General features: G+C 28.8%; 1 protein-coding gene across 5 annotated transcripts in view; it reads right to left on the minus strand.

The window, feature by feature from the left end:
* Nucleotides 1-8,414: 8,414 nt before the first annotated feature.
* LOC122715916 (leishmanolysin-like peptidase) overlaps nucleotides 8,415-24,807 on the minus strand; it is an 83,573-nt gene continuing 67,180 nt past the window's right edge. For 3 of the 5 annotated variants that reach the window (XM_043938504.1, XM_043938507.1, XM_043938508.1), the window contains 11 exons: nucleotides 24,275-24,357; nucleotides 13,026-13,137; nucleotides 12,704-12,885; nucleotides 12,426-12,629; nucleotides 11,621-11,846; nucleotides 10,832-11,025; nucleotides 10,445-10,577; nucleotides 9,861-10,020; nucleotides 9,380-9,546; nucleotides 9,144-9,263; nucleotides 8,415-8,901 (listed from right to left, as the gene is read on the minus strand). In XM_043938504.1, the coding sequence (XP_043794439.1) occupies nucleotides 8,743-8,901; nucleotides 9,144-9,263; nucleotides 9,380-9,546; nucleotides 9,861-10,020; nucleotides 10,445-10,577; nucleotides 10,832-11,025; nucleotides 11,621-11,846; nucleotides 12,426-12,629; nucleotides 12,704-12,885; nucleotides 13,026-13,137; nucleotides 24,275-24,357 (1,740 nt within the window). In that variant the 3' untranslated portion in view covers nucleotides 8,415-8,742. The remainder of the gene's footprint in view (nucleotides 8,902-9,143; nucleotides 9,264-9,379; nucleotides 9,547-9,860; nucleotides 10,021-10,444; nucleotides 10,578-10,831; nucleotides 11,026-11,620; nucleotides 11,847-12,425; nucleotides 12,630-12,703; nucleotides 12,886-13,025; nucleotides 13,138-24,274; nucleotides 24,358-24,807) is intronic. The other 2 variants (XM_043938505.1, XM_043938506.1) reach the window with 2 other exon arrangements.

Here is a 24,807-nt window from a genome sequence, read left to right on the forward strand (position 1 = left end):
TATTATTATGTATCATGTTCTATGGTTGAAATAAAAAAAAAGGAAAAAAAAAAAAAAGAAAAAATAGCAAAGATTATAAATCGAGAATTTTGAACTTTAGGTATTTTTCATTGATTTTTAACATTTCGGAGAAGCCAATGTTAAATCATTGTCTATGAACACGATGCAACGGTTTTTTCGAATATGTTGAGATATACATATATTTTTTACTATGTAAAATGCTGTGAATATAGGTATTATTTTTTATATACAATTATGAATATAATAAAAAAAAAGAAATAAATTAATAATGTTAAAACTTTTAATATGTTTAAAATAAACATTATTTTCAATTGTCGTTTAAATAATAAACTAACAAACATCATTTATGAATCGATTTATAGAAAATCGTTAAAATAAAGTACGGTTGTAGATACATTTTCGATATTACGAATGTACGTTACATCCTGAACTTTCTAAATTTAAGAAATTATTAATTTAATAATTAAAAAATAATCGTACTGTTTTAAATGTAATTTGTTTTGTATTCCTTTTGTTTCAATTATGATTGAGTTATTTACAAAGAAATTAAATCTCACGTAACGCAAATTAGTAAAGCGTGTATAATATTTTATAATATAATCATTTGTAAATAGATCATGGTTTCAAAAGGTATAAAAATAGAGAAAGTTAAAAATGAGAAAAAGAGTTAAAAATTTGAAAAATTGCAAATACGAATAAGGATTTTTATTATTTATAAGGATTGTTATATCATACAAAATAAATGATTCAGGGACTGTTATAGTTATATAAGTTTGAAAAATTGTTATTCATATGACGTTTCTTCATATGAAAAATTCCTAAATGTAAACAACCGTATATTGAATATACGAATTCAACAACGTTATTTAACATAAATATAACATTAACATAACATAAATATAATTTATAATAATGGAAAAGAAATTAAAATTAAAAGAAACGATCGAATAATTGATAATAAAATGATTTGATTTACATATGCATCATAATTAAAAAAAAAGAAAAGTTGATGTAATGTTATATTCGAATATATAGTTGGAATAGTTGGAATATATAGTTTCGTAATATATATATACGAATTCGAATAATATACAATACATATATATATGCATATACCGATATCCAATATATTCAGTCTATGATATTGGATAATCTGGATAATGTTGAATCAGTTTTGTTTAATTTGTTTAATAAATAATTCCGAATAAGAAATAATTAAGTTCCGTTTTGTTATCGTTAAAATAATTTATAATTATTTTAATCTTTTTTAATGCGAGAAAAACAAGATATTCTTTAAAAATAAAAAAATAAAAAAAATGTAAAAATTTATCGTTTTCTTGGATCATTGTCTTGAAACTAGAAATGTAGAAAGAATTTTTTATATCTCTCTTGATTTTTAATATACGAATGTTTTCAATTTACTTTCGTTGTATTAAAAAATTAATCAATATGTCGGTTTTGAATATATTAATTTTTTGCAAATATTTTTATTATAAAATGTTTCGTGTGTTTATAGAAATAATTATAAATATAGATAGAGTTTAAAAATGATACATGTAATAAAATAGTGGAAAAAATATATAATCTTAACTATTATATATTGTATAATTATACGATTTTAACGCGTTATACAATATTATGCCAATCGTATAAACCTTAGCTATATTTTTTTCAATTTTTAAATTATTTATAATATTACATTGAGTTATACATATTTATATATATAATATATTACATTAACGTAATGTACATATGTATGGTTTTTATTAAATGTAATGCTGGAAGACATTGTGACGATAGATACGAACGTTGTAAATTGTACGATATGAAATCAACAAATTTTCGTAAAAATTTTGAATTGAATTTTACTTTTTAAATAATATTTTTCATATACATACACATATATTGTTAAATATAATTATATAACTTATTGTAAATAATTTTGTACATATCTTAGTTCGATATTCAACGTTTTATTATTTGTCGTTTTATTATTTTTTTTTTAAATTCTACGATTACAATATTTATATCTATGCGATATAATTCCCATATTATTCGTTAAATTATTATTGTATAATAAGGAAAAAAATGTAATAGTTAATTGTGTTTAATTGCAAATATTATAATTTTCTTATGGAACAAAATATAAAATTAACTATACATTGTAAGACAAAGGAGAAAGAGATGAAGAAAAAGAAAAAGAAGAAGAAGAAGAAGAAGAGAAAAAAGAAGAAAAAAACATATGATCTATATTAATCTTTTACAATATTAGAATATATATTAGTAAAATTAAGATCGAATTGTTGAGAATCGATAAGAGCGAAACACTGCCTGTTGGCTCACCAACAACAACGTGAAAGCTCCTTCGTAACGATGAAACGAAATATTTATCATTGCCTCGAACACAGATAACTATTCCCTATCGAATAGGGTACAAATCATTTTTGTATCGAATAAGACAACGCGTATCAATTTTAGATACTTGGGATACTTATATAATTAGAAAAATTAGAAATAAAATATTAAACGAAGAATTTAGATGAAATGCATAAATAATCAAAGTAAAAATAATTACGAATTTTATTCCTTATTTTATATTAAAATAATTGTTTTAATTGGAATATTTTTTGTGTATCGATATTTTATATATATATATATATATATAAAATAAATAAATATAATTAATTTACCAAGTTTTTAGAAGAATTTAAATTTTTGTATATAAATTTCCAATACATGTACATTGATTAGAAAAACTTTTCGATATACTTCAGATTATTTACGCTTCGTTATTCACAACTAATTTTAACTTTTTATAAAATTAAATATTCGCATCTTCTATACCCATCAGAAATAATATAAAATTAATTATAGAACTTTACAATATTCATTACAATGTTAATTTGGAGAAATATACATACACAATTCTCGTAAATAATATTTTTGTTCGTTATTTGAAATATAATATATAAATATACAAACTATATAATGGTGTTAGATAAAGTTAGTGATGTTGTATCCTATAGGTATATTCTAATTCTTATTAAGAATAAAAAAAATGTATGAAGTGAAAAAAATATGATTGCAAATTTTGTTCGTTATTCGATTACAATTCTTATATTTTTTATTATAATATGTTGCTCGCCCTCCCCTCCCCCCTCTCCTTTCGCTCTTCCGTTTAGTGAAAGTTATCGAATATTCATTTATTATAACGATATAGAACATATTCGACGTTCTTTTCCAAATAATTGAAAGAATCGAATAATTATAAACATAGGCTCTTCTTAATGTTCAATGTTAAAAAGAAACTTTATTACACGATATTATCCGATGTTTAACTTTTAAATTTTCAATTGATGTAACGTGGTGATGAGAAGAGGCTTCTCTTTACATTTTGTACAATATCATTTATTTACAAGAATAAGTTTATACAATTTACAAAACGATTTATACAATATAATAGATGGATAGATTTATTTTTATATCGGCACGTGTTCACAGCGGCAACGAATGTCAGGAACGATTGACAGCTATTTCCGTTTAATCGATATACGATTTTCTTTAGAAATTTTCTAGCATATCGAATAGACTTTGAAATTTCTTATTTTTAGCGGCTGTCAAAAAGTTTCGACAAAATTTCTACGCTGTGGTTGTTATTTTTAACTAATAATATTATAATTTATTATTATTTTATTATTAAATTATTGTAATTTGATATAAAATTATCAAATTGTTAAATAAATTAATTAATCGATATTATTGTACATAACGATATACATTACTATTGATCTAAATTCTACAAATTTATATATTATTTTGTCATATTTTTTTCTTTGTAAGAAGCGAAAGAAAATATTTAACAATTAAAATTTCGCACGATAAATATAAAAATTTTTTATAAATTTCTTTTTTCTCGGAATGTTATTTTAATCCATGTTTTACGTATCCATATATCGTTTTTTCTATAAGAATATTTGAAAACATTATCGTACAAATAATTGTACAATAGCTATCTATAAATACGCAAATATGGATAGTATAACAAGTTCGATAAAAATATTTAATTTTAAATTTTTAATGATAACGTATCAAATGTATTCTCCACGAATATATTCTTAATTAATTAAACGTAATAACAATCGATAGTAATATAATTGAAAATTTGCTTAAATTGCGTTGAAAAGATTAGATCCTGAGAACGGTAATTAATATTACGGTATTAAAATATAGGTATCGTTATACGAAGAGAAGATTTCATCACTTATAATAATAAATGGCATTTTATTACGTTGTGTCAAATAAAGCTTTATCATCTGGAATTATATCCAATTTAAATGCAATAATGGATTTTTAATTTAATTTTCTGCGATGACAAAAATTCTATATCGTCCATTGACATTTAGACCGAATCGGATAAATAGTTTGAATTCGCAAATGCCGGTAAAAGAACGAAAAAGTTTTTCTATAGTTAAAAATATAATTTTTTATATTCGTATATATTTTTTACGATTACATTTTGCTGATTAGGGAACTTTTGATCGATTTCGATGAAATGGTGTCGAATTCAAAATTTTAAATTACATTTTCTATCCGCATATACACCGCCTCGGCCTTAATTTTTGAGATATTAACATATTATTAGATTTCTTAAACTACTAAGGATTCTTAACGCGATTTAAACATTATATTCTTATACTTACAAATCACTTTGATCTTTTAAATCTTTCATTATTAATTATTTCATATTTTACATTGATAATTATATAATTTTGAATTTTTGAAATTTTGTACCTAATGGAATGTTAAAAAGTTGTGTGTACAAAATGTTTATATTTTGCGTACAAATGAAAAAAAATGAAAAAAAAAAACAAAAAAAAAAAAAAAGAAAAATTTCACATAATTATTTCATTTACACGAGCGATAATAGAAATTACATCACGCGTGAAATACGTAATACGTTTTTCTTACGTTCATAAAAATTTTCTACATTGTCTTACTTATTATTATTATTTCGTAAAATATTTACATTTTATTCTCTGATATTTATTTCCAAGAAATATCACTTGTCATCCATACTTTGATCCACACTCGTGTTACACGCACTTTTAAAACAATTCCACTTCTATTCCAAGATGTTCCCATTTTTTGCCGATTTCTTATAATATTCTTATATTTTTTTATAGATATGATATCGTAATCTATTAAAATTGAGTTATAAAAGCAAATTCACGTTATATCTCATTAATCTCGTAGAAAAATTAATTCTTTCTTATTCCGTCGCACAATTCTTCGTGAAGCAAATGCGTTTGTTTTTAAGAAATAAACAATAAATATAAATGTTCGATATCAATGATCGAACTACATACAATTTTATAATTTTATAATATCCGTTAATAATCCAATGTTTTTATATTTATAAATGAAAATATTTCCGAGGTGACAACGAAAAATTGTTTTAATCATTTAATCCTTATTCATTTTTTGAAATAAAAAAAATATATCGTAATAAATTTTGAAATTTCGCTATGCGGATTAACTATTTCTTATTAAAAAAATCTATATTTGAAATCTTTCTTCGTTTTATCGAATATCGAATATTATAGTCAAATAACAATCGTCTTATTTTTAAAAAGGAAAAGGAAAAGAAAAATATTTAAAAATTTAACATAATTTAACATTTATAAGAAAATTATGACTACAATATCATGCGATCTTTGAAATTTCGTATATCTTTTTTTCTTTATACGTATTTTTTATACGTAGAAATAAATATATACTTGAAATATTTGAAATATATCAATAAGAATTACTTAGAATACGTATACGTATATTTGTTGTAAGAATTTTCAAATGATAGATGAATAAGGATATCGTAAAACGTTATACGTATTTAATCGATAACTAAAATTGTTATTTAAACAAAAAATAGATAATATTGGCACTTGTATACATATTTTGATATATATTTTCTAATATAACGATTCGTCGCGGTTCACTATTAATCAACAATAAAAATGATTAATTCGTAAAGCAAGATTCTTATATAACTAGAAAAAAAATTGAATATAAAAAAAAAGCAATATTTATAAAAGATAATAATAAAATAGGCGGCATAATTATTATACGTAATTATGTACTATTATATATGCAGGATGATCCATTTTATCGTATATTTATCCGAGAACATATAAAATAAATTTAAAAAAATTACATTTGCAAATTTGATTTTTAAAAGAATTTTAATATTTAATTTTTACGATAGAAAAAAAGAACTACACAATATACGTGTATATATATTTTAAAATATCATTGAAATATCATTATAATCATTATTAAAATCGTATAGATATTCCGTTGTATCATATGTTATATTTTTGTCTTCGCCTCTAATACATTGTCGTCTTATATTTTAAAAGTAAAAGACATATGCGAGCCCCCTTTTTTCCTCTTAAATGTATCAGATAATAGTACGAAGCGTATTTAACCCTGCTGTACTCTTTGTATCTTTCTTTAATAGATGGATTCATCGACTATATACAAATTATGGCAGTCGTATCCAATATGATCGGCTGGTGCTATGAAATTTTATAACGAGGTATAATGTTCGTTGAACAGACACGAGCCGACAAAATGGGCGATGGAGATTAATGTATTTACATTGGTACCGGAGAATAGAGGCCTATACCTCCCAAGGGGAGAACCGTGGAACAGGAGGCTAAGGGGAATGCATCGAGATCACGCGTTGTAATATCGAGTAAGAGGATAGGAACTATCCCGACGATATCCAAAATGAGTCGTGAAAAGGGTGAAACTTATGAATAGGCCTAAAAATAAGAAATAGGCGTAGATATGTTATGGAATAGTAGCATACTCTGCTGGATGTGGAAATATCTAGATGAAAGATATCTTCTAACCGAGTAAAGGGATAATTCTGCCTATGATGATAAATGTTTGCGAAAGAAATGAAAATCCTGGATACTAGAGAGAGAAAAATCTATTCTAACGATAGAATAGAACGGCGAACATTGCGATACGTGGAATCGAAGACGAGAGCGAGGAAGATGTTCCACCGAACCGAAAAATTAGTGAACATTCGTATTTATTTTTGTTGTAACGATTAACTGTATTATTACTTGCATTACCTGGAGGAAGAAAAGGGAAAATATTTTCGCCGATGACGATCGATCGCGGTAATTTGCCGATAAACGCAAATATGACGTCGAGACAACGATCGAGCGGATATTAACGCAAACAGTAACGGCTCATCGAGGGAAGCTTTTTCTATATACACGGCAACCTATTTCCTTAAAGGAAATATCAACTGATTCGAGATAAACATAGCTATAAACATGGAAGTGACATGCGACGATATGCATCGATAGAATGATATAGAAACACAGGTAATATCGAGATATATATATTCAATATTCTTCCGAGTTGATAACAAAGCGGAAAGAGAATCGAATAACGATTGAAATTTGTATAATAGATTTTTTTATTACATCGAATGACGAATCGAAAGAGGAGATATTGGAGAAGATTATTCAAATACGATATTATCAATAAAAACCTGGATCTATTAATTAATTTATTCTCTTTTAATGACATAATAATAAAACTTTAAATAATAAAACTAATAATGAAACTATCGATTGCTTAGATCTGAGAAATTAATTAATTTATAATTATTTCCGAGATAATAAAAATTTTCGCGATTTAAGGGAGGCGTATGAGAAGGAATTTTTTAGCGAATATATCGAATTTGGTTTAAGTCTTGGTGAATCTCCCATTGGAATAGATGGAAGTGCATAATTATTTCAACCTCTCCTCTCAACAATAAAAAAAAAGAAAGTGGAAGAAAAGAAATAGATCGCGTTTTACGAGTAGATATCGGACAAGTCAATAGACAATGTCGTCACAGTGGTCATCCGAAGCAGTGGTTAATGGATTGAAAACTCTGGTTCGGAAGGAAATACATGAAATGCACAACTCAGAAGGAGGTAAGATTGGAGAAAGCCAGTGAACCGAAAAATGAACTATTTGCTAACGGTAGTGGAGATGGGATTGAGTACATTGTTGACGGAAGGGAGGGGGAGGGGGAGGGGAGGGGGGAGAGGGGTAACGAGGCAATCGACAAAGTAGGCAGACGCGATGATCAAGACGGCCGTCAGTATCGAGAGAATATCGGTCTTGAGCGTATCTATTGTGAATACAGATACACACCAGAATACGATTTACGGGAACTAGATATTATCGCCATTTTATAAACGAGCGAGATTGTAGTCTTTTTAACGTTACGAGTACGAACAGGGGACCGAACATTAACCATGGTAAATAGGATGTATTGCCTGTCTCTTTTTCCAGAGACTTTAACAAAAATAAAATGGAAAATATAAAATATGAGTTTAAACGAGTTTATCTTTAAACTCGTATTTTGCGTATTTTTATATATTTTGCTGATATATAAAATTGTTAAGAAAATACTTTTTACACGATAAATGGTGAAAATAGAATTGTCACCTCGGTTCAGATACGAATCATATCGCGAAACGTCTCACGTACGTGGTTTCAAAGATATTTCCATGAGCCATTACGCTAATATTTACATACGTATCGTAATTCAAAAATGCGAATTCAGAAACAACGTTTCAACGATGCGTTATTACAATTTGTCAACTAGTTTTAATATCGATGAAAATATTACCTAGGTTCCACGACATATCATCTAAAAACAAAGAAATAAATTAAAGTAAGGAATGGTAAGGATAAATTTGTAAATTTTGCCGCGGATGCACAATATAAATTGTCTCTGTGATAATACGTTGACGGTGGATGTTCATCTCCCGGCTTGCAATATTCGTGTTTCTCTTTTAATTCCGCCTGTAACAGAAAAATAAATAACAATGAAACGAACTAAGAATTTAGACTATTACACACGTGGCACGAGTGTGTAAGACGCATTGGAAGACGAGATTCTTTTTCTCGTGTATTTATTTTATTTCTCAATTTTATTTTGTCAATGCAATCTTCGTTATGGAAGATATTTTTATAAATTTTATTAATTTATATTATCGTGATATATTTGTAAATTAAATTGCATCAAATAATATATTCGTTCTTACCTGACAAATGTCTCTACATGGAGGGCAAATTAGAGCTCCTTTATGAAGCCAGTCATTTTGTATTATTCTGATTGCAATTTCTTGGCCAGCATGATAACACGTGTACGTGTAATTTGCGACCTAAAAAAATCAGATATATCGAAATTTATACGATAGATTATGCTAAAGAAAACGAAAACGAATTATAAACGTGTTAATAATAAAGAAGATTGTAAAACGGTTTTTCTGATACTGACTATAATATGTAATCTACCAACTTCACATTTATATCGATAACATCCGGAACCCCAATGTTGCCATTGCCTAGCTTGTTTACACGTTCTTTCTTCCCACATTTGATTCGTATGATCAAAGCATCTCGAATGTGGACCGTATTTTTCTAAAGCAAAATTTTTGTCCGGATCTGTTGACAGAAAACAATCCGATTAACAAGTTATCGTTTTACTTTGATACAAAATTACTTTGAAATAAAAATTATACCAATTATACTACTAAGTAAGATGTAAAAAATAAAAAATAAATAGTTTAATTGAAATCAGCGTATTTCTTTGGATTAAAAGTATTAAAAAAGAATACTCAAAGTTGTTTCTTTCTCTAAGTAAGAGATATGAATTATTATTAAGTAAAAGTCGTTGGTTTAAATAAAAAATACTATTTATCATGGGATGAAATAGATTATTGGATGGTACAGTTATTAATAAGCGTTAAGAGACTTACGAGGATTATTCTCTTCGTAGAGACAATGAGAGCCTCTAACTACTATATTTCGAGCTCTCCACGTAAACTCTTGAATGTATGGACAATAATCCGCTAGAGATACCGAACCACCATAGTATTGTTCCTCTCCAGCTGGCACGTGAGGTATAAAGTCAAAGTTCTAAGATTCGAAACATCGATATTATAATTAGGTTTTTATGCAAATACATATTTTTTTTATATTATCTATGTTTTGCATATATTTTACGTATAAATGACATAAATATAGACTATCGAGTTACACGTGCCCAAAAATTTAACGAGCGATTTTCCATTTAAAGCAAAATAAGAAACTGCTCGTCGTGATATCGACGATTAAAAATCGACAAGAATAAATGGATATTCTAAAAAAGCGGAAAGTGTATAATAATAACAAATGAATAAATTTTTTATTTATTCATTTCGAACGAATGGTAAAAAAAAAGAAAAGAAAATATTCTCTATATAGTTTATGAAATTTACGAAATAAATAATACGAATGGTTGTATTTAAATGGAGCAAAGAATTATATTTTACGAATGTATGTACATGTAATAATTTTATACCTGATATTTCTTAGGTAGAGGTTGCGAGTATTTGATCAAGTTACACAATGCCACTGAACTTCGATCATCGGTACACTCGGTCTGTAATGGATCTTGTTTCACTTTGTTACAAAAGGGATGAATAGACTTTCCCCTGAAAAACGATAGTAAACTTCGATATTAAAGATATATAATAATCTATTTCACTTTTGTTTTCACGACAATTTTCTCGTTGTTTTTATATTACAACGCAGCGTTTATTATTATTATTATTATTATAGATTATAGACTCGACGAAATATTGTTATTATATAATAAAATTATGCGTTTCGCATCCATCTACGTTATTAAATTAAAATATGATAAAAATTTTTTCTATTTTTGCATTACTTTTTTTGGAATACATACGACAACCGAAACGATTTTGAAGATATCCACTCCTTACACGACTTCATCGAAAAATTGCAGCCGAGATTCCTACCCCATCCTAATTCTTGTGCCATCGAGTAATTCGCGCTGTACCATCCGGTATCTTCCATAAGAGCAAGTGTTATCCTTGAATAAACTGGATTTTGAGTATGTGTCCCCGTCATTGCTTCGTTCTAAAACGGTGAAAGATCGTGGCGTTTAGATTTTACAAAATATCGAAGTAAGTACGTCACGATGCGCGATATTTTTAAAATTAATCGCAAATATGAAAACATTTCGAGCTAATGAAACGATAGATAATTAAATTGTGTATTAAAAAGGGGCAAAATAGCATAATAAAAATATAACAAACAATTTGTTTATTTTAAAGCGTTGTAATGGCGTTATATTTCTATCCCCATCGTGCTTCTTATCGTTTCTTTTTAAGTGTGTATCTATTAAACTATCTTGTAATAGATATTCTTCTTCCTCGAATTTTGTTTTACTTACGATAAAATTTAATTCGATATCGGATTTATTTCGTTATGTAAATATCAGTGATACGATTGATTTAATTTTCTTTACCAATGATATACGATTAATGATTTTTAGGTAAAGGGGAAAAAAAAAAAAGAAAAAAAAAAAACAACAAAAAAGAAAGCGATGCATTCGCTATATTTTAAAAACTGTTATAATTGTTTAATTACGCGTCGCGAATATCGTTGGTCGAATTCGATAAAACGATTCAAGGATGGTCGTTCGAATCGTACGGTATTCGTAACGATTTACCTCGAACACTCGTTTTTCCCAATGTGTCAATGCCGTGCCATCTTCCCCCTGATCCTCTAGCTCCGCGCCTTCCAGCTCCGGACAATTGAAGTGAGCTTGAACTTCGGCACGAACTCTCGGTGTCACTATCATTTGTATCGATCTTTCTACGTAGCCTCCATGCACTTGCCAATATGGCCTGACCACGGTTCGAATCGTGTTTTCACTCCATTGATGCGTTTGTAACCTGATATCACGTTATATGTATATATAACGAAAATTGAACGTATAAGAAAAAAGCATTCGATACGATACACGATATGAAAGGATGGCGATTTGGACGCGAGACTAGAAGAAAATACGAACGTTTTTTTACTTTTTTTCTCGGACGAATCGGTGGAAATATGACAAGGGTGAAAACCGGAAGATATCTCTATCGACGGAAGAGGAGAACGTGATTGAAGTGTATACGTAATAGTACATAAAAGGAATATCGAAAAGAGAGAAAAGAGATAAAGTGTTGGACAACACCGGAATTTGGCTCCTTACGATTCGTTGATTCGGATAGAAGCGATAGTGGCAGGAAAGATTTATCTGCGAAAAGGAAACGACAATGACGAAGAGACGTTATCGAATCGAGAACGAGCTATTCTCGTTCGTCGGACTCGAAATCATTTCGGATCAGATCAATGTATTATTTTATTATTTTAACGTATAATAATGTACATTCGATATGACGTAAACGAAATGTTATATCTAAAATAATAGTAAATAAAACGAAAAATGAAGATTGAATGATGATACAAAAGGATACAAGATCGCTTACTTTTCGTTTAAGAATGGTTTCCCCGTGTCGCTTCTTCTCGGAGTTCTAGGTTCTCCATTTTCATCCCGATAGAAGGCGTACAAACTGACGGAAAATCCCAAGGCGTGTAATATTTCGTGTTTCACCGTACTTAGCAAAGTTTCGAGCTCTTGTGGCTTCGTGCTTATGCTTTTCGGGCATAGATTGGCATGACCAGCAATCGGTCTAGAAAATATCGAATCGAAATATCGTTGGAACATGAATCTCTGGAGATTGTAACGAAAAAACGATGCGATTACCTGTCCAATGCCGCTTCTTGTTGGCAATGGGCCGCGTAAGCCACGGTTAATCCTTTATGGCATCTTTCGGTTTGCATCGCGGATACGTAGAAAACAAAATCGGCTCCGTCTATACCGGGGCCTGCCTTGCTTCCTTCGGCTATACCGCAATTATGCCCTGTTGCGTTACACGTTCTACAAACCTGATCATCGCATCGCGTTCATTTCTCATTTTCAATATATCATGTATATATTATAATATACAGGAAGAATACGCGAATATATCGAACGCAACGAGAGTGAAAGAACAATCGAGTAACCGTTATTTTAATTAATTTCTTACGTCGAGATGATCTTCGGGTACGACAACTTCGCCGCACATCGTAATGGGCCGACAGGTATCTATACAGTGAGTGTGATGATCTTTAACAAATACTTGGCTACTTTCGCATTTCCTAAAACATAAGAAATTTCGTAAAACGAGTAATTATATAGTTGGACTTAAATATCGATCGAAATTGTTTTGGATCAATATTTAAAAAGTGGCTTTTTAGAAGCGATATAACGAAAAAAACGTTTAGAATTAAAAATTAGTCGGTTATCTTTGGATGATAAATCGCTATAAAATTTATTTTATAAGAAAACTTTTCGCTATTCGCTATTGAAATTTTCTCGAGTGACTCTACATATATGTATATCCCGTCGTAAATTTTTTCCTTTCTCGAATCTCGTTCTTAAAAACGCGATCAACTAACTTATTTTATTTAGAACGATTAGGAGAAGGAGGAGAGAGAGAGAGAGAGAGAGAGAGAGAGAGACGATTATTCTTCCTTACTTTTTTTGGGGAAAAAATTGTAAAAGTTATTCAATTTCTGTTTCAGATCAGGAATATTCCTTAAATTGAGGCATTTGAAAAGATGAGAGACAAGCATCGTATGACGTAATGATCTGGAAATATTTGAACCATATTGCACTAGATATCTAGGTATCTAGATATAATTGTACATCGGAGACTAAAAGTAAGGATAAAAGAGATATACGAAGAAGAAGACTCATCGTGTTTCAAATTGTAATTGCTAATTGATTAGAAAATAGGTTGATAGAAATTCTCATATTTTTTGTTTTCTCATATTTATTGTTTGTAATATATAGATATATAATTAGATTTTGTTTTCCTTATAAAAATTATATTCAATTATCATTTCTAATTATAATTATTATTTCTTTTTTTTTTATTTCTAGTATAAGATCTGATACAAAGGAATTTAAACAAGGAATTTGTTTGTTCATAAATTATTATCGTTTCTTTTTTATTCTTGTTTAAAGCGATATATTTTCGTAAAAGCGAGTATTTATTTAAAATACGATTTAAAGTACGAAAAAATTTAATTAAATCGTGATTCGAGAAAATTTGGAAGTAAAATTCACAATAAAAATAATTTTTGGAATTGAGAATAAGATAGAATCAAGATTATAGATATAAATTTATACGGGATATTTTAAAGGTAAATTTGTTTCGAAACTTTCTCCTTCTCTCTCTTCTTTCTCCTTCCTCTCTTCTTCCCATGCAACGCAGAAAAGAAAAATGCGTGTAATTTCCTCGAGTAAGATATACCGGTATCACAAGCTTCTCCAAGTCTGTGAAATTGCAAGATTTTTATCTCGATACGGATGTGCCTGATGTCAGCGATGGAAAGACGGTCGAAAATCTTTTTTATTTTTATTTTTTTTTCTTTCCTTTCTACCGGTGAATAACTGGTAATTGGAAAAGAAGAGAAAGAGAGAGAGAGAGAGAGAGAGAGAGAGAGAGAGAATGTTAGATTTCGTAAAGAGGTGGTAAATTGGCTGGAAACTGATTAAATATTTACGGAAAGCATTTTCTCTCTATAAATTAATGACGTGTTCAATTTCAAGAGGTATCGTTAAAACGATATTGAAATCGTAAATCTAAAGAAATTTAAAGGCACATCCAACTTGATGGCACTTATGGCGTTGGCAGATTTTCAGAAAAGAAGAGGAAAAAGGAAAGAGAAGAAAGATGAAACCGATAATGAAAGAGAGTGCATATGACGGGAAGTCGTATAAAAGTGGAAGTTATGGAAGAAGCAGCTGCGAGATTTCAATGATTTAAACCACAGATTTTCGGCCAAGAGAATCCTCGAACCGATCGTACATTACGTAAATTGATTCGAGCGACCGTGTGATCAGATTAACGGATTAAACGTTGTTAAGCTCCGATATAACACATTGTGCATAACACATCGCAGCGTAAGTACATTTTCGTTATTTTGCAAAAATGGACTTTTCTTTTTGTTTTTTTGTTTTTGTTTCTTTTTCTTTTTTTTTTACATTTTAAACCGATATTTATCGTTCGTATCGTTATTTCTATCGTTTCATCTAAAATTGTATTTATAATATGAAAAGATTCGATTCGTTTTCACGCGTTGGACGAGCGGACGGGATAAGGGATAAAAATGTTGTACGGAGAAGTTGTTTCGATAGTGAATATCGCAAAGGTACTCATGGGAGTCTTTCAGCACGGTATTATAGCCGAGGGATATTTATGAATCGAAGAAAGAGGATCTGAGAAAATCCTGCGAGAGATGCTATTCTATCCTGTTCTACTATTCCATCCAGTTTTCGTAATCCCTATTGGATCTGCCCAACTCGATAAAAGAAAACCGTATGGCAGAAGAGAAACTAGCTATGCCGCAAACCGTTCGCTTCATTTTCTTCTTTCCTCCCAATCTTTTTCTCCGATTCTATCTCTAAAAGCCATAACGTATTTTTAGTTTTCTTCTATCTTTTCATCTTTTTTTTTTGCGCCGTTATTATATCAAAATTAGGGATGCGATCCAATAAACATCGACGTTTCGTTTTGTTACGTACGACGAGTTGAAAAGTTCGTTTAAAAATTCCAAAATATCTCTTTTTATGCGATACCGAATATAGTTGAAATGTTTGGAAAAAAAAAAAAAAGAAAATTAAATCGGTGGCAAATTGACAAAAAGTTTTTACGGAAAGACGATTTGATGATGAAAAGAAAATCTCGCTGATATTCGTGATATTATAAAAAGGTATCAAAAGTGCTGAAGATAGAATTGAGAGAGAAAAAGAAAGCGTGTGAATAGCTGACGAGAGATGGAGAATAAACGAGGGAAACGATCCGATTAAAAGTTTGAACAGGTACCTCACTGGTCGCGGTAAAGTGGCGCTTGCGTGCATTTTCTCTTAATGGATTTTAGAGTACCTAAACGAACGAATGAATTGTAACGTCGTGAATTTTTACTACGATTAACTAATTTTAAGCATTACCGATATTATATATAACGTTTTTATTTCCATCCAAAGTATTGAACATTTGTATACACCCGATTAAATTATTCCTTTCTGACAACGAAATAATTTTTTTTCACATATGAATTAATTAATGTTGAAATATATGTGTCGTTATCCGTGTGTTTCATCATATTTTTTTTCTCGTTCTACCCCGTTGTTGCGAATATTAATCGTATGGAAAACATGTCGCGTGTAGAAAATAAGGCTGTATCGATCTAGGTATAGGTATAAGATATTTCCGTGTCCCTACAAGTTTGAAATGAAATTATTCAAATTATAGCGCGCGAGATATTAACTCGTCAAAAATCGAGAGTTCGATCTCGGATCTATGATGAATAGAAAAAGGAGTGTAGGAGATATAAGGAATATACGAAAGTAGAAAACATCGATTGTAATGTTTCGTGTTTAAAATATTTCCAAGTAAATATATCTTTGCATATATAGTAAATGAAATGGGAACATCCGCGTGACTTTTAGTACATTTGCATATTTCCATATACATATACATTTCAGGTATATGTGTATTCTTATTTCCTTATATTTTTTTATTTTCTCTTTTTTCCCTCTTTTTTTCCAAGAAATTTCCTTTCGCTACTTTCCTCAATACTTTTCTACAAGTTTTTCGTTTCAAAACATTTGTATACATATTTTTTACGATACTTTCCGAATAAATATTTCTGAACGTTATAAAATTATCGCTGCGTTTTTCTTTTCCTATAGACAATTGTCGAAATATATTTTGTTCATAAATTGGATAAAGAAAATAAATCGAACAATTTAATATAAATCTCGCGTTTGGGCGCTAGAAACTTTGACTTGTTAATAATAATATAAGATGTGGAAAAACATTTTGTCATATTAAAGATATTAGATATTAAATTCTTTCGTTTATTATTTTTAATATATACATTGTCGTACGTATACCGTGTACTTACGCGTGTATTCTAATACACACTCTCTAATTTAAATATATATAAATTATTCGTACGAAAACTAAATAAAAAGGAATATAAATTTTTCAAATATTTTATTTGGTTTGCATTTAACAAACATACCTAATTTTATTCGCGGTATCGATGATGATTAATAACAGGATCTAAGTTAGATATCGGTAATTAATGTTACATCGCTTGTTGCGAAGCTTTGGATCGATATAGTACATCGCATGTCCGTCTTCCTTAGAAGACAAATGACGTTCCTTGATAACAGCGTACATACCGCAAATGGTGGTAATTAATGCGAAATATCGATATATCATTCGTTACGTTAACTTAAACGTTAATACGAGTTTATCTAATGAAAATGTATCCATATTCGGAATGATTTTTAAATTTTTATTCACTGGAAATAATTATTTTCATCGATCTATACGTATTTTGTAAAACAAATACTTTTAGACCGGTTGGAATAATAGTTTCTTGTTCGTGCGTTAGGTGGACAAATTCTTTGTATCGGAATAGCAAGTAGGATTGGCAAAAATAAGAAATGCTTTCTTCCTGTCTAGCGTGTGTTCCGTGTGGTCTTGTTGAATAATGTAACGAATTCTCTTCCGCGTCACGGAAGCCCATCCTCTCATCCACCCGCTTCGCTCTCGAATCCTCGTCTTTTCGCGTCCGGTCGAAGCTCAACCAGAACGTCAAAAGTCATTGAAAATCCCAGAGGACTCGTGCAAAATTGATTTGCCGCATGGATTTCGTTATCCGCGACTTGCTAGCACCTTGGATTTCGTAGAAGCTTGGCAAATGCATAAGTGAGGCTAAACTTACCTTTCTCCGCTGTCACATTCTCAAAAACTTTCAAGGAGGAAGGAAAAAAAACTATGAGATATTCAGATATTTGCATTAGTTTTGAATCGAGTAGTTCTAAATTTTACAAATGTGATCAAATTTTATCAAATATTATCAAATATTATATCGAGATAAGTAAGAAAACATATATAACATATATATATTCTTCTCGTATAGTATGGAATTTAAAATAATTTTGACGCAATTGTATAACTAATATCAATGGAAATACAAATCTCGTTTTAATTTTTAAAAATATATAAAATATTATCATGAAAAATAAATCGTTAGCTGTATAAATTAATGATAAAAATTTATATATTAATTTTTATATTAATCATTATTATTAATTATTCTCATTATTATTTTTATTATATATTTATTATATATTTATTTTTAATCGATGTATCTTTATAAGATGTATTGAATGTATATATAACAATGTATATTTATCATAATATGTTTCAATTTTCGCGCGGATGAATAAGAAAACTCATTGTGCTCCAGCCAATCGAAAAGCTCCTAAGGCCTAGTGGCTAAACGAATCAGTGCGCATGGCTTTAGTCTATTGTCAAGAAACGTGCGAAGAGTATGTATTGCATCGGCATAAATATATATATATAATTGTGTAAAATTTGTTGATATTGTGCTATAATTTATAAATTATATGTGGTTTTTATTTAATTAATGTATATATATATATATATATATATATATATATATATATGTTTAATTATTTATCAAATATTATATCAAAATTCAATTATATTTTTTTTTGTCGTTCTTCATTGCTCACGCATTTGATAGTTATAATTATCGATTGAATTCGAATTGATCTGAAGTTGGATTTGAATTATTGTTTTATTTTAACATCAGTTTATATTATTTATATTCATATTTTTGTTTTATAATTCTGATTTTTATTTGTGTCGTTTAGTTTACCATTTAATTATTGAAATGATTTTGGCGCAATAGGTTAGTTGCATACAACTTTTGTGCAAATGTGGTAAGATTGACTTATTTTAACAAAAAGTCGCATATAAATAATTAAATTTTTTTGGTCATTTTTATTTCATATGTATTTTCCTATTTATTCTTATTCAAATACATTTATAATACGTCATATATTCAATTCATATATTATTTATTTTGATTTTATGCTTAAATCTAAAAATATTTCTTATTATTTGGAAGAAACTTTTGACGGTATATATTATTTCTGTATTTATTTTGATATTACGTTCAAGTTAGAAAATGTTTCTTATATAGCTGGGAAATGGCGATTAGCGTTCGTGTTATGTTTCGATTGTTGTCAAACTTCGGGCATAATTTAAGTCGATGATCGAAATTGCGACCTATCATTCTTCTATAAACGGTCGTCGCGTTTAGACGTCTCGCTTCGCAGGTATGTCGTTAATAATATATCGTTAATTAAAATATGTATTATTTTTATAACTATTCTTTTATTTTTTATATATTATTATTTAATTTGTATAACTTATTATTACAATTGATAATTCTTTGAGATAATAACATATTTAATTTTTATTATTAACCTTAATATTGTTTATTGTTAGTTTTATTCGTGAAAAAGATTTATTTTTTAAAATAAGATTTGAATTTGATTATTGTTTTGTTTCAACACGATTAGTTTTAAATTCATATGTTATAGGTATATATATATATATATTTATTTTAAAAATTAGAATTATCTTTCTTACAGATTAATAGTTTAGACTATCAGGATAACCTATAAGCAGGAAAAAGAAATTTCAATATGGACGTTATAACGATCGTTTGACGTATTCGGAGAAGTGGTTTTATATTTGATCTTTTGTATTAAAAGTGGATAGATTTTTATTTTTTTTATCGGATTGTGATAATGTTCGTTAAATATAATAATACTTCAGTATGTGAATTAAGAATACGATGAAAATGGAACAGATCGTAAAATTATATTTCTATTTTGAATTTGTTAGATTATTAGAAAATTGTGATCGCGCGCAATGCGGTCGATAGAGTCAGTGTTTGTTTCGTAATAGTATTTTCCATTTTTTAGAATATACTAATTAAATGCAATTATAAACATAATTAAATATAATACGCGAAATTAGAATCAGTGCTTGTTTGCCAATTAAAAAAGATAAACAGACGTTAATAGTTATTAATTTTTATTTATTTTTTTTTGTTTTAAATATTCATTTTCGATAGAGGTTAGAATCAGTGCTCCACTCAAGAGAATAAAAAAAATCATCCATCATTCGAAAAAGTAATTATCTTTTTTTCTATCTAAATTTTTATTCTGTAGTTAAAAAATTTGAATTTTTAAATATCAATCATATTCAAATATTTTATATTGATTTAATTTTTACTATTATTTTACTTTTATTATCTTATCTTATTTCCTTTATCGTTTATTCCTTTATCCTTATACCTTTACATTTGTAATAAATTATAATGGATGAACTTTTTGTTTTAGATATCCCAATCTTTGCGATAACTACTTCACGATAGAGAGATTATTCGCATCTAATGGTGAGTCGCATGAATTTTGATTCCTCCGATCACTCAATCATATCGTAGGACGAAAAGTCCGAAACGATACGGCTGATTGGTTGTATATAGAATTTTTCACGAGCACAGTGACCGCGGGTATTTTTATATATCCGTGAATAGTAACATTTTCTTTTTTTCATTTCATTTATTAGCTCAGGCTAGATCTTCTTGTACATCGCGTTAGCTTATAAATATTAATAATCTTCCAAGTTAGTATAAAATTAAATTATTGTATATAAATATTCGCATCTGAATTAGAGACAAAATATTTGTAATAAATAATAAATAATGCATTTTTAATTCTATTTATATTAATATAATAGTTTTAGTTGTTTGATTATCAAAATAATAAATTTGATAGTTTTGTTTTTCTCGTTTGAAAATATGTAAAATATTATGTTCAAGAAGATACTTCGCGTCGGCTAGATTTTGAAATCAAAGCTATAAATTTTGAATATTTGTTTTGTATTTTCGAAAATATGCTTTGATAGAGAAATCGCCTGAGAATATTTTCATTAATAGGATTATTTAACTTTGAATCAATTTATTGAATTTCATTTTAATAATTTTTTTTAATAAATATATTCTTTTCTGATTATTTAATTAGTGATTTAATTAGTGATTCTTTTTTTTTTTATAGAATATTAAAATAGAAATAGAATATTGAAATAGAATGAGATTATGTAAAATTAAAATTCATTAAAATTCAATCCGTTAGATATAAAATGAATATATTAATATTTTTTTTAGCTTAGGATTTTCAGGTTTAATTATTCTTCCATGTCCATTGCCAGAATCTCGCTCACGTGTTCAGGTACTACTTGGGTGAGAGAAAGGCAATGAGCATGATGATCTTAGATCATAAGCTAATAAAAATTTCTCGGCGACTGACGATGCATTAGTGTATCGTGCACGATGTATTTTCCACATTGTATGCGTGAGTGTGTGCGTGTGTTAGGCTGTGGAATTGCATCGTTTGTTATTTTTATTATTTTCTTTATTCGATTGTTAATTCAATTACAATTTACAATCGAGATATTATATTTGAAATAAAATAATGTAATAATAATAAATAGTAGCATTATTTATTTTTAGTTTTAAATTACAATAATGGAAATCTAATTGATCTCGTTTAGTCATTTCTTTTATCTTCGATCATAAATAATTGAAATTTTTGATACAAATATACAAATACGCGTTTTGATCGCGTTTCACGCAATGGTCGCTAACAATCGTCAGTCGATTTCAGGAAAATGGTACGTACAGTTAGAAGTGTGAGAGTAAGTGTGCCAAACTCGGGTGTCGGAAGCGTCCCGGGACGCTTTCCCTAGTGTAGGCTTTTTGCGCCCGGGTATTATGCATGAGAATCGTGGAACGAATGTGTTGGTGTGCCTGTTTTGCCAATTTTTAAATATAGGGATAGGTAGGATAGGTAGTATATTTCTGATGTGTCTGTTTAATTATAAGTAGGTAGGGCCGGGCAGGTTGTCACTGTCTCTGATCGGGTAGGCGCGTTTTCGCGTGACAACCTGTTTCAGGAAGTAAAATTTGAAAGATCGAGGATGAAGCTCGAAAACGAGTGGACAGTGTGTCACTCGGTTGTTGGCTTTGCCGATCGATTTTTCGAATTCCGCGGTCGTGGACGCGAAATACGTTTCGAAACGAACGTTGCGCTCGAGATTCCGCACATGTATTAAGAACGATCATTGCGATCGTTGGTCGTACATGTGCACTTATGCCCGAAGGAGGAAGACCGAAGAGGCCCGACAAATTGTCATGAAGAGGGCTGCAACGAATGATTTCTCATTTTTTGTATCTTGTTTGGATCCAAAGAATGGGAAGTCATTGTTACTATTTTGTCACTGTGCTCGTTTCAGTAATATGCATATACATGTTATTGTCTGGCCGATTTACATGCCGGCCCAACGTTCAAATCCAATCAGTTATGGATATCGCGGTTTCGCATTATTTTGATTATAAATTATTTTTTTATTATTATTTTTTTTAATACAAACTTAAACTTGTCTTATAATGTTGCGATCGGGATATTTGACGTTTCTATAAGTTTTCTTATAGAATATATTTATTATAATTATTTATAATTTTACGTTAAAATTAATAACGTTACGTGATAAATGCTCGCGTTTTTTTATAGTAGTGTTGCGTTTATAATTTGTCCATATTTCTTGTTGGATCGTGGAAATACGTTCCTACTCCTGGATCACTGATTGGAATCAAATCCATTTGGATGATTGTACGACGGACGATAGCCTTTGATATGGCTGCAATTTTCCGCTATTAGTGTCGCGATGATAAAATATGAGTGCGTAAATTAGTTTATTAGAGTTTTGCAAATAATCGAAATATTATTGAAAATATATGTTATATGTATCTCTTTTTTCTTTACCTTTTTTTTTTTTTGTTTATCAAGACTCGAATTACAAACACAATAAAGCATTCTTCGTACTTTTTTTTTAAAATTTAGTATATTAGAGTTTGCGAAATAAAAAAGATGTTTCACTCACGGTTTGTTCGGATTTACATTGACTCGAATTATTATTATACTTTGGATAGCCCTTCTGGCTATTTCTTCTTTGCTTTTTTCTTTTCATCGCCTCTTTCTTAACAGAGAATTTGTTACTGAAAATATAATTGAAAAATGTATTCTTTTGTTAATAATAAATATTTTTCATTCGTTACAGTATTATTGAAAATTATTACGATTAAAATGAGATATTTAGTTGAAGTCAGATTCAAACTGAATTAGAAAATTTTGGTTAAAATTTTTTAATTCAAATCAAAATTCGCATTTTTTTCAATTGTCATTTTCAACGTCATTTTGACGAGGAAAAAAATTAGAAGAATGAAAATTTATGCGTTACTTAACAATATTTTCATTATTAATTTAATAATTGAGTTTGTTACAGGTTACAAATTGAAAAAGATGAATAGAAAAAAAAAAAGATTGTTAATTGTAGTTATATAGTAATTGTAGTTATTATATAATTTTATTAATTTCATTAGTTTGTTTCAAAAACAAACAAATTTAACAATGTTAATAAAAATTAAGATACGTTTCAATTTACTATTTAATATTATATTAGTGAATATTAGTGAAACAACTTAATAAAGGTATAATTAACATTATGTTACTTAACGTGTTGTTTATTTAAATAAAAAATAATGTAACGTAGATAAATAGAAAATGAAAATGGGGTGCATGGTTTGGTATGGAGCATTTATTCCGCTTATTTTATTTCATTTTTTAAATGTTTTCTAACTATTATTTTTGACGATGAAAATATTGATAGAAATTGGTATTTAGTTTTTTTAATTAGTTTTTCGCTTTCCTTGTACATACAACGTTTCGTTATTTGTTTTGCACAATGATCGAACGTTTTGTAAATAAATATGTATATATGTCGAAAGGAGAATTTATTTGAGAATGAATAAAAATTTTCGCGATAAGAAAAGGATACGATAAGATGGAATGGATATTAGGATGAGAAGCGGCGGGATTTGGGAAATCGTGTATAATCCTCGTGTATATATCAGTGGTATATCATGTATATGTTATATAAGAAATAACAATATGAGTTAATTGGCTGCAAGCGCGGTAATATTTTTGGTAAAAAAATTCAAGCGATTTAATAATCGTGATTTACGTATATTGTACGTAGAAGAAAAAATTTCTCAAAATATCACGTCTATTCTACGTTTTTCATATCTACTTTGATCTAATTACGATACGTAGATATAATATAGCGTTGAAAGTTTTGATTTGTAAGAGGAATGAACGCTCGTTCGTTTCGTTTCGTTTCGTTTCATTTCCAAAGTTGGACAGAAAAGCACGAAAATGAATATGCATGCATTCATCGAAACGTGACAGATTAATAGATAAAACGATTACCTGCTTAATCTAATAGTGCTTTTTGTTTCGCGGACCATGAGTGCCCGCTCCCAAAAGTGCACTGCTTCGGGTAAAATGGTATTCTGAAATAAATCAAAATGCACGATTTAAATATTACGTAATTGCTTTTTCACCTTTTACTCCTATTATTTCCAAATAAATAAATAATCGCGACAAACACGTTTCGTCACAAGTTTTTTTTAATTATAATTAGACGATAATTAGGCATAATTTGTGGGAATCTGTGTAAACTTTCGTGCACGATTATATACGAAGAATGGCGAGAATCGGAGAGAGGAAGAAACGACCATCTATATTACTTCCGAATGCTTTAAACAAACGATCGCTGGATGGTTGCGTGTTGTCGAAGGGAGTAAAAGGGTGTAGAAGGGAGTTACGCTCGAGCGAACGTGCGTCATTAATATCGGCCTAATGGCAAGCGTCTGATAATTAAAACGGAGCCGAACAAATGGGGCTTGGAACATCATGAACGTGCAACGCTTAATTTCATCGTCTTTAATTATTTTTCACCG

This window comes from Apis laboriosa, unplaced genomic scaffold, assembly GCF_014066325.1.
Source record: "Apis laboriosa isolate Shangri-la unplaced genomic scaffold, ASM1406632v1 scaffold40_cov151, whole genome shotgun sequence".
NCBI lineage: Eukaryota > Metazoa > Arthropoda > Insecta > Hymenoptera > Apidae > Apis > Apis laboriosa.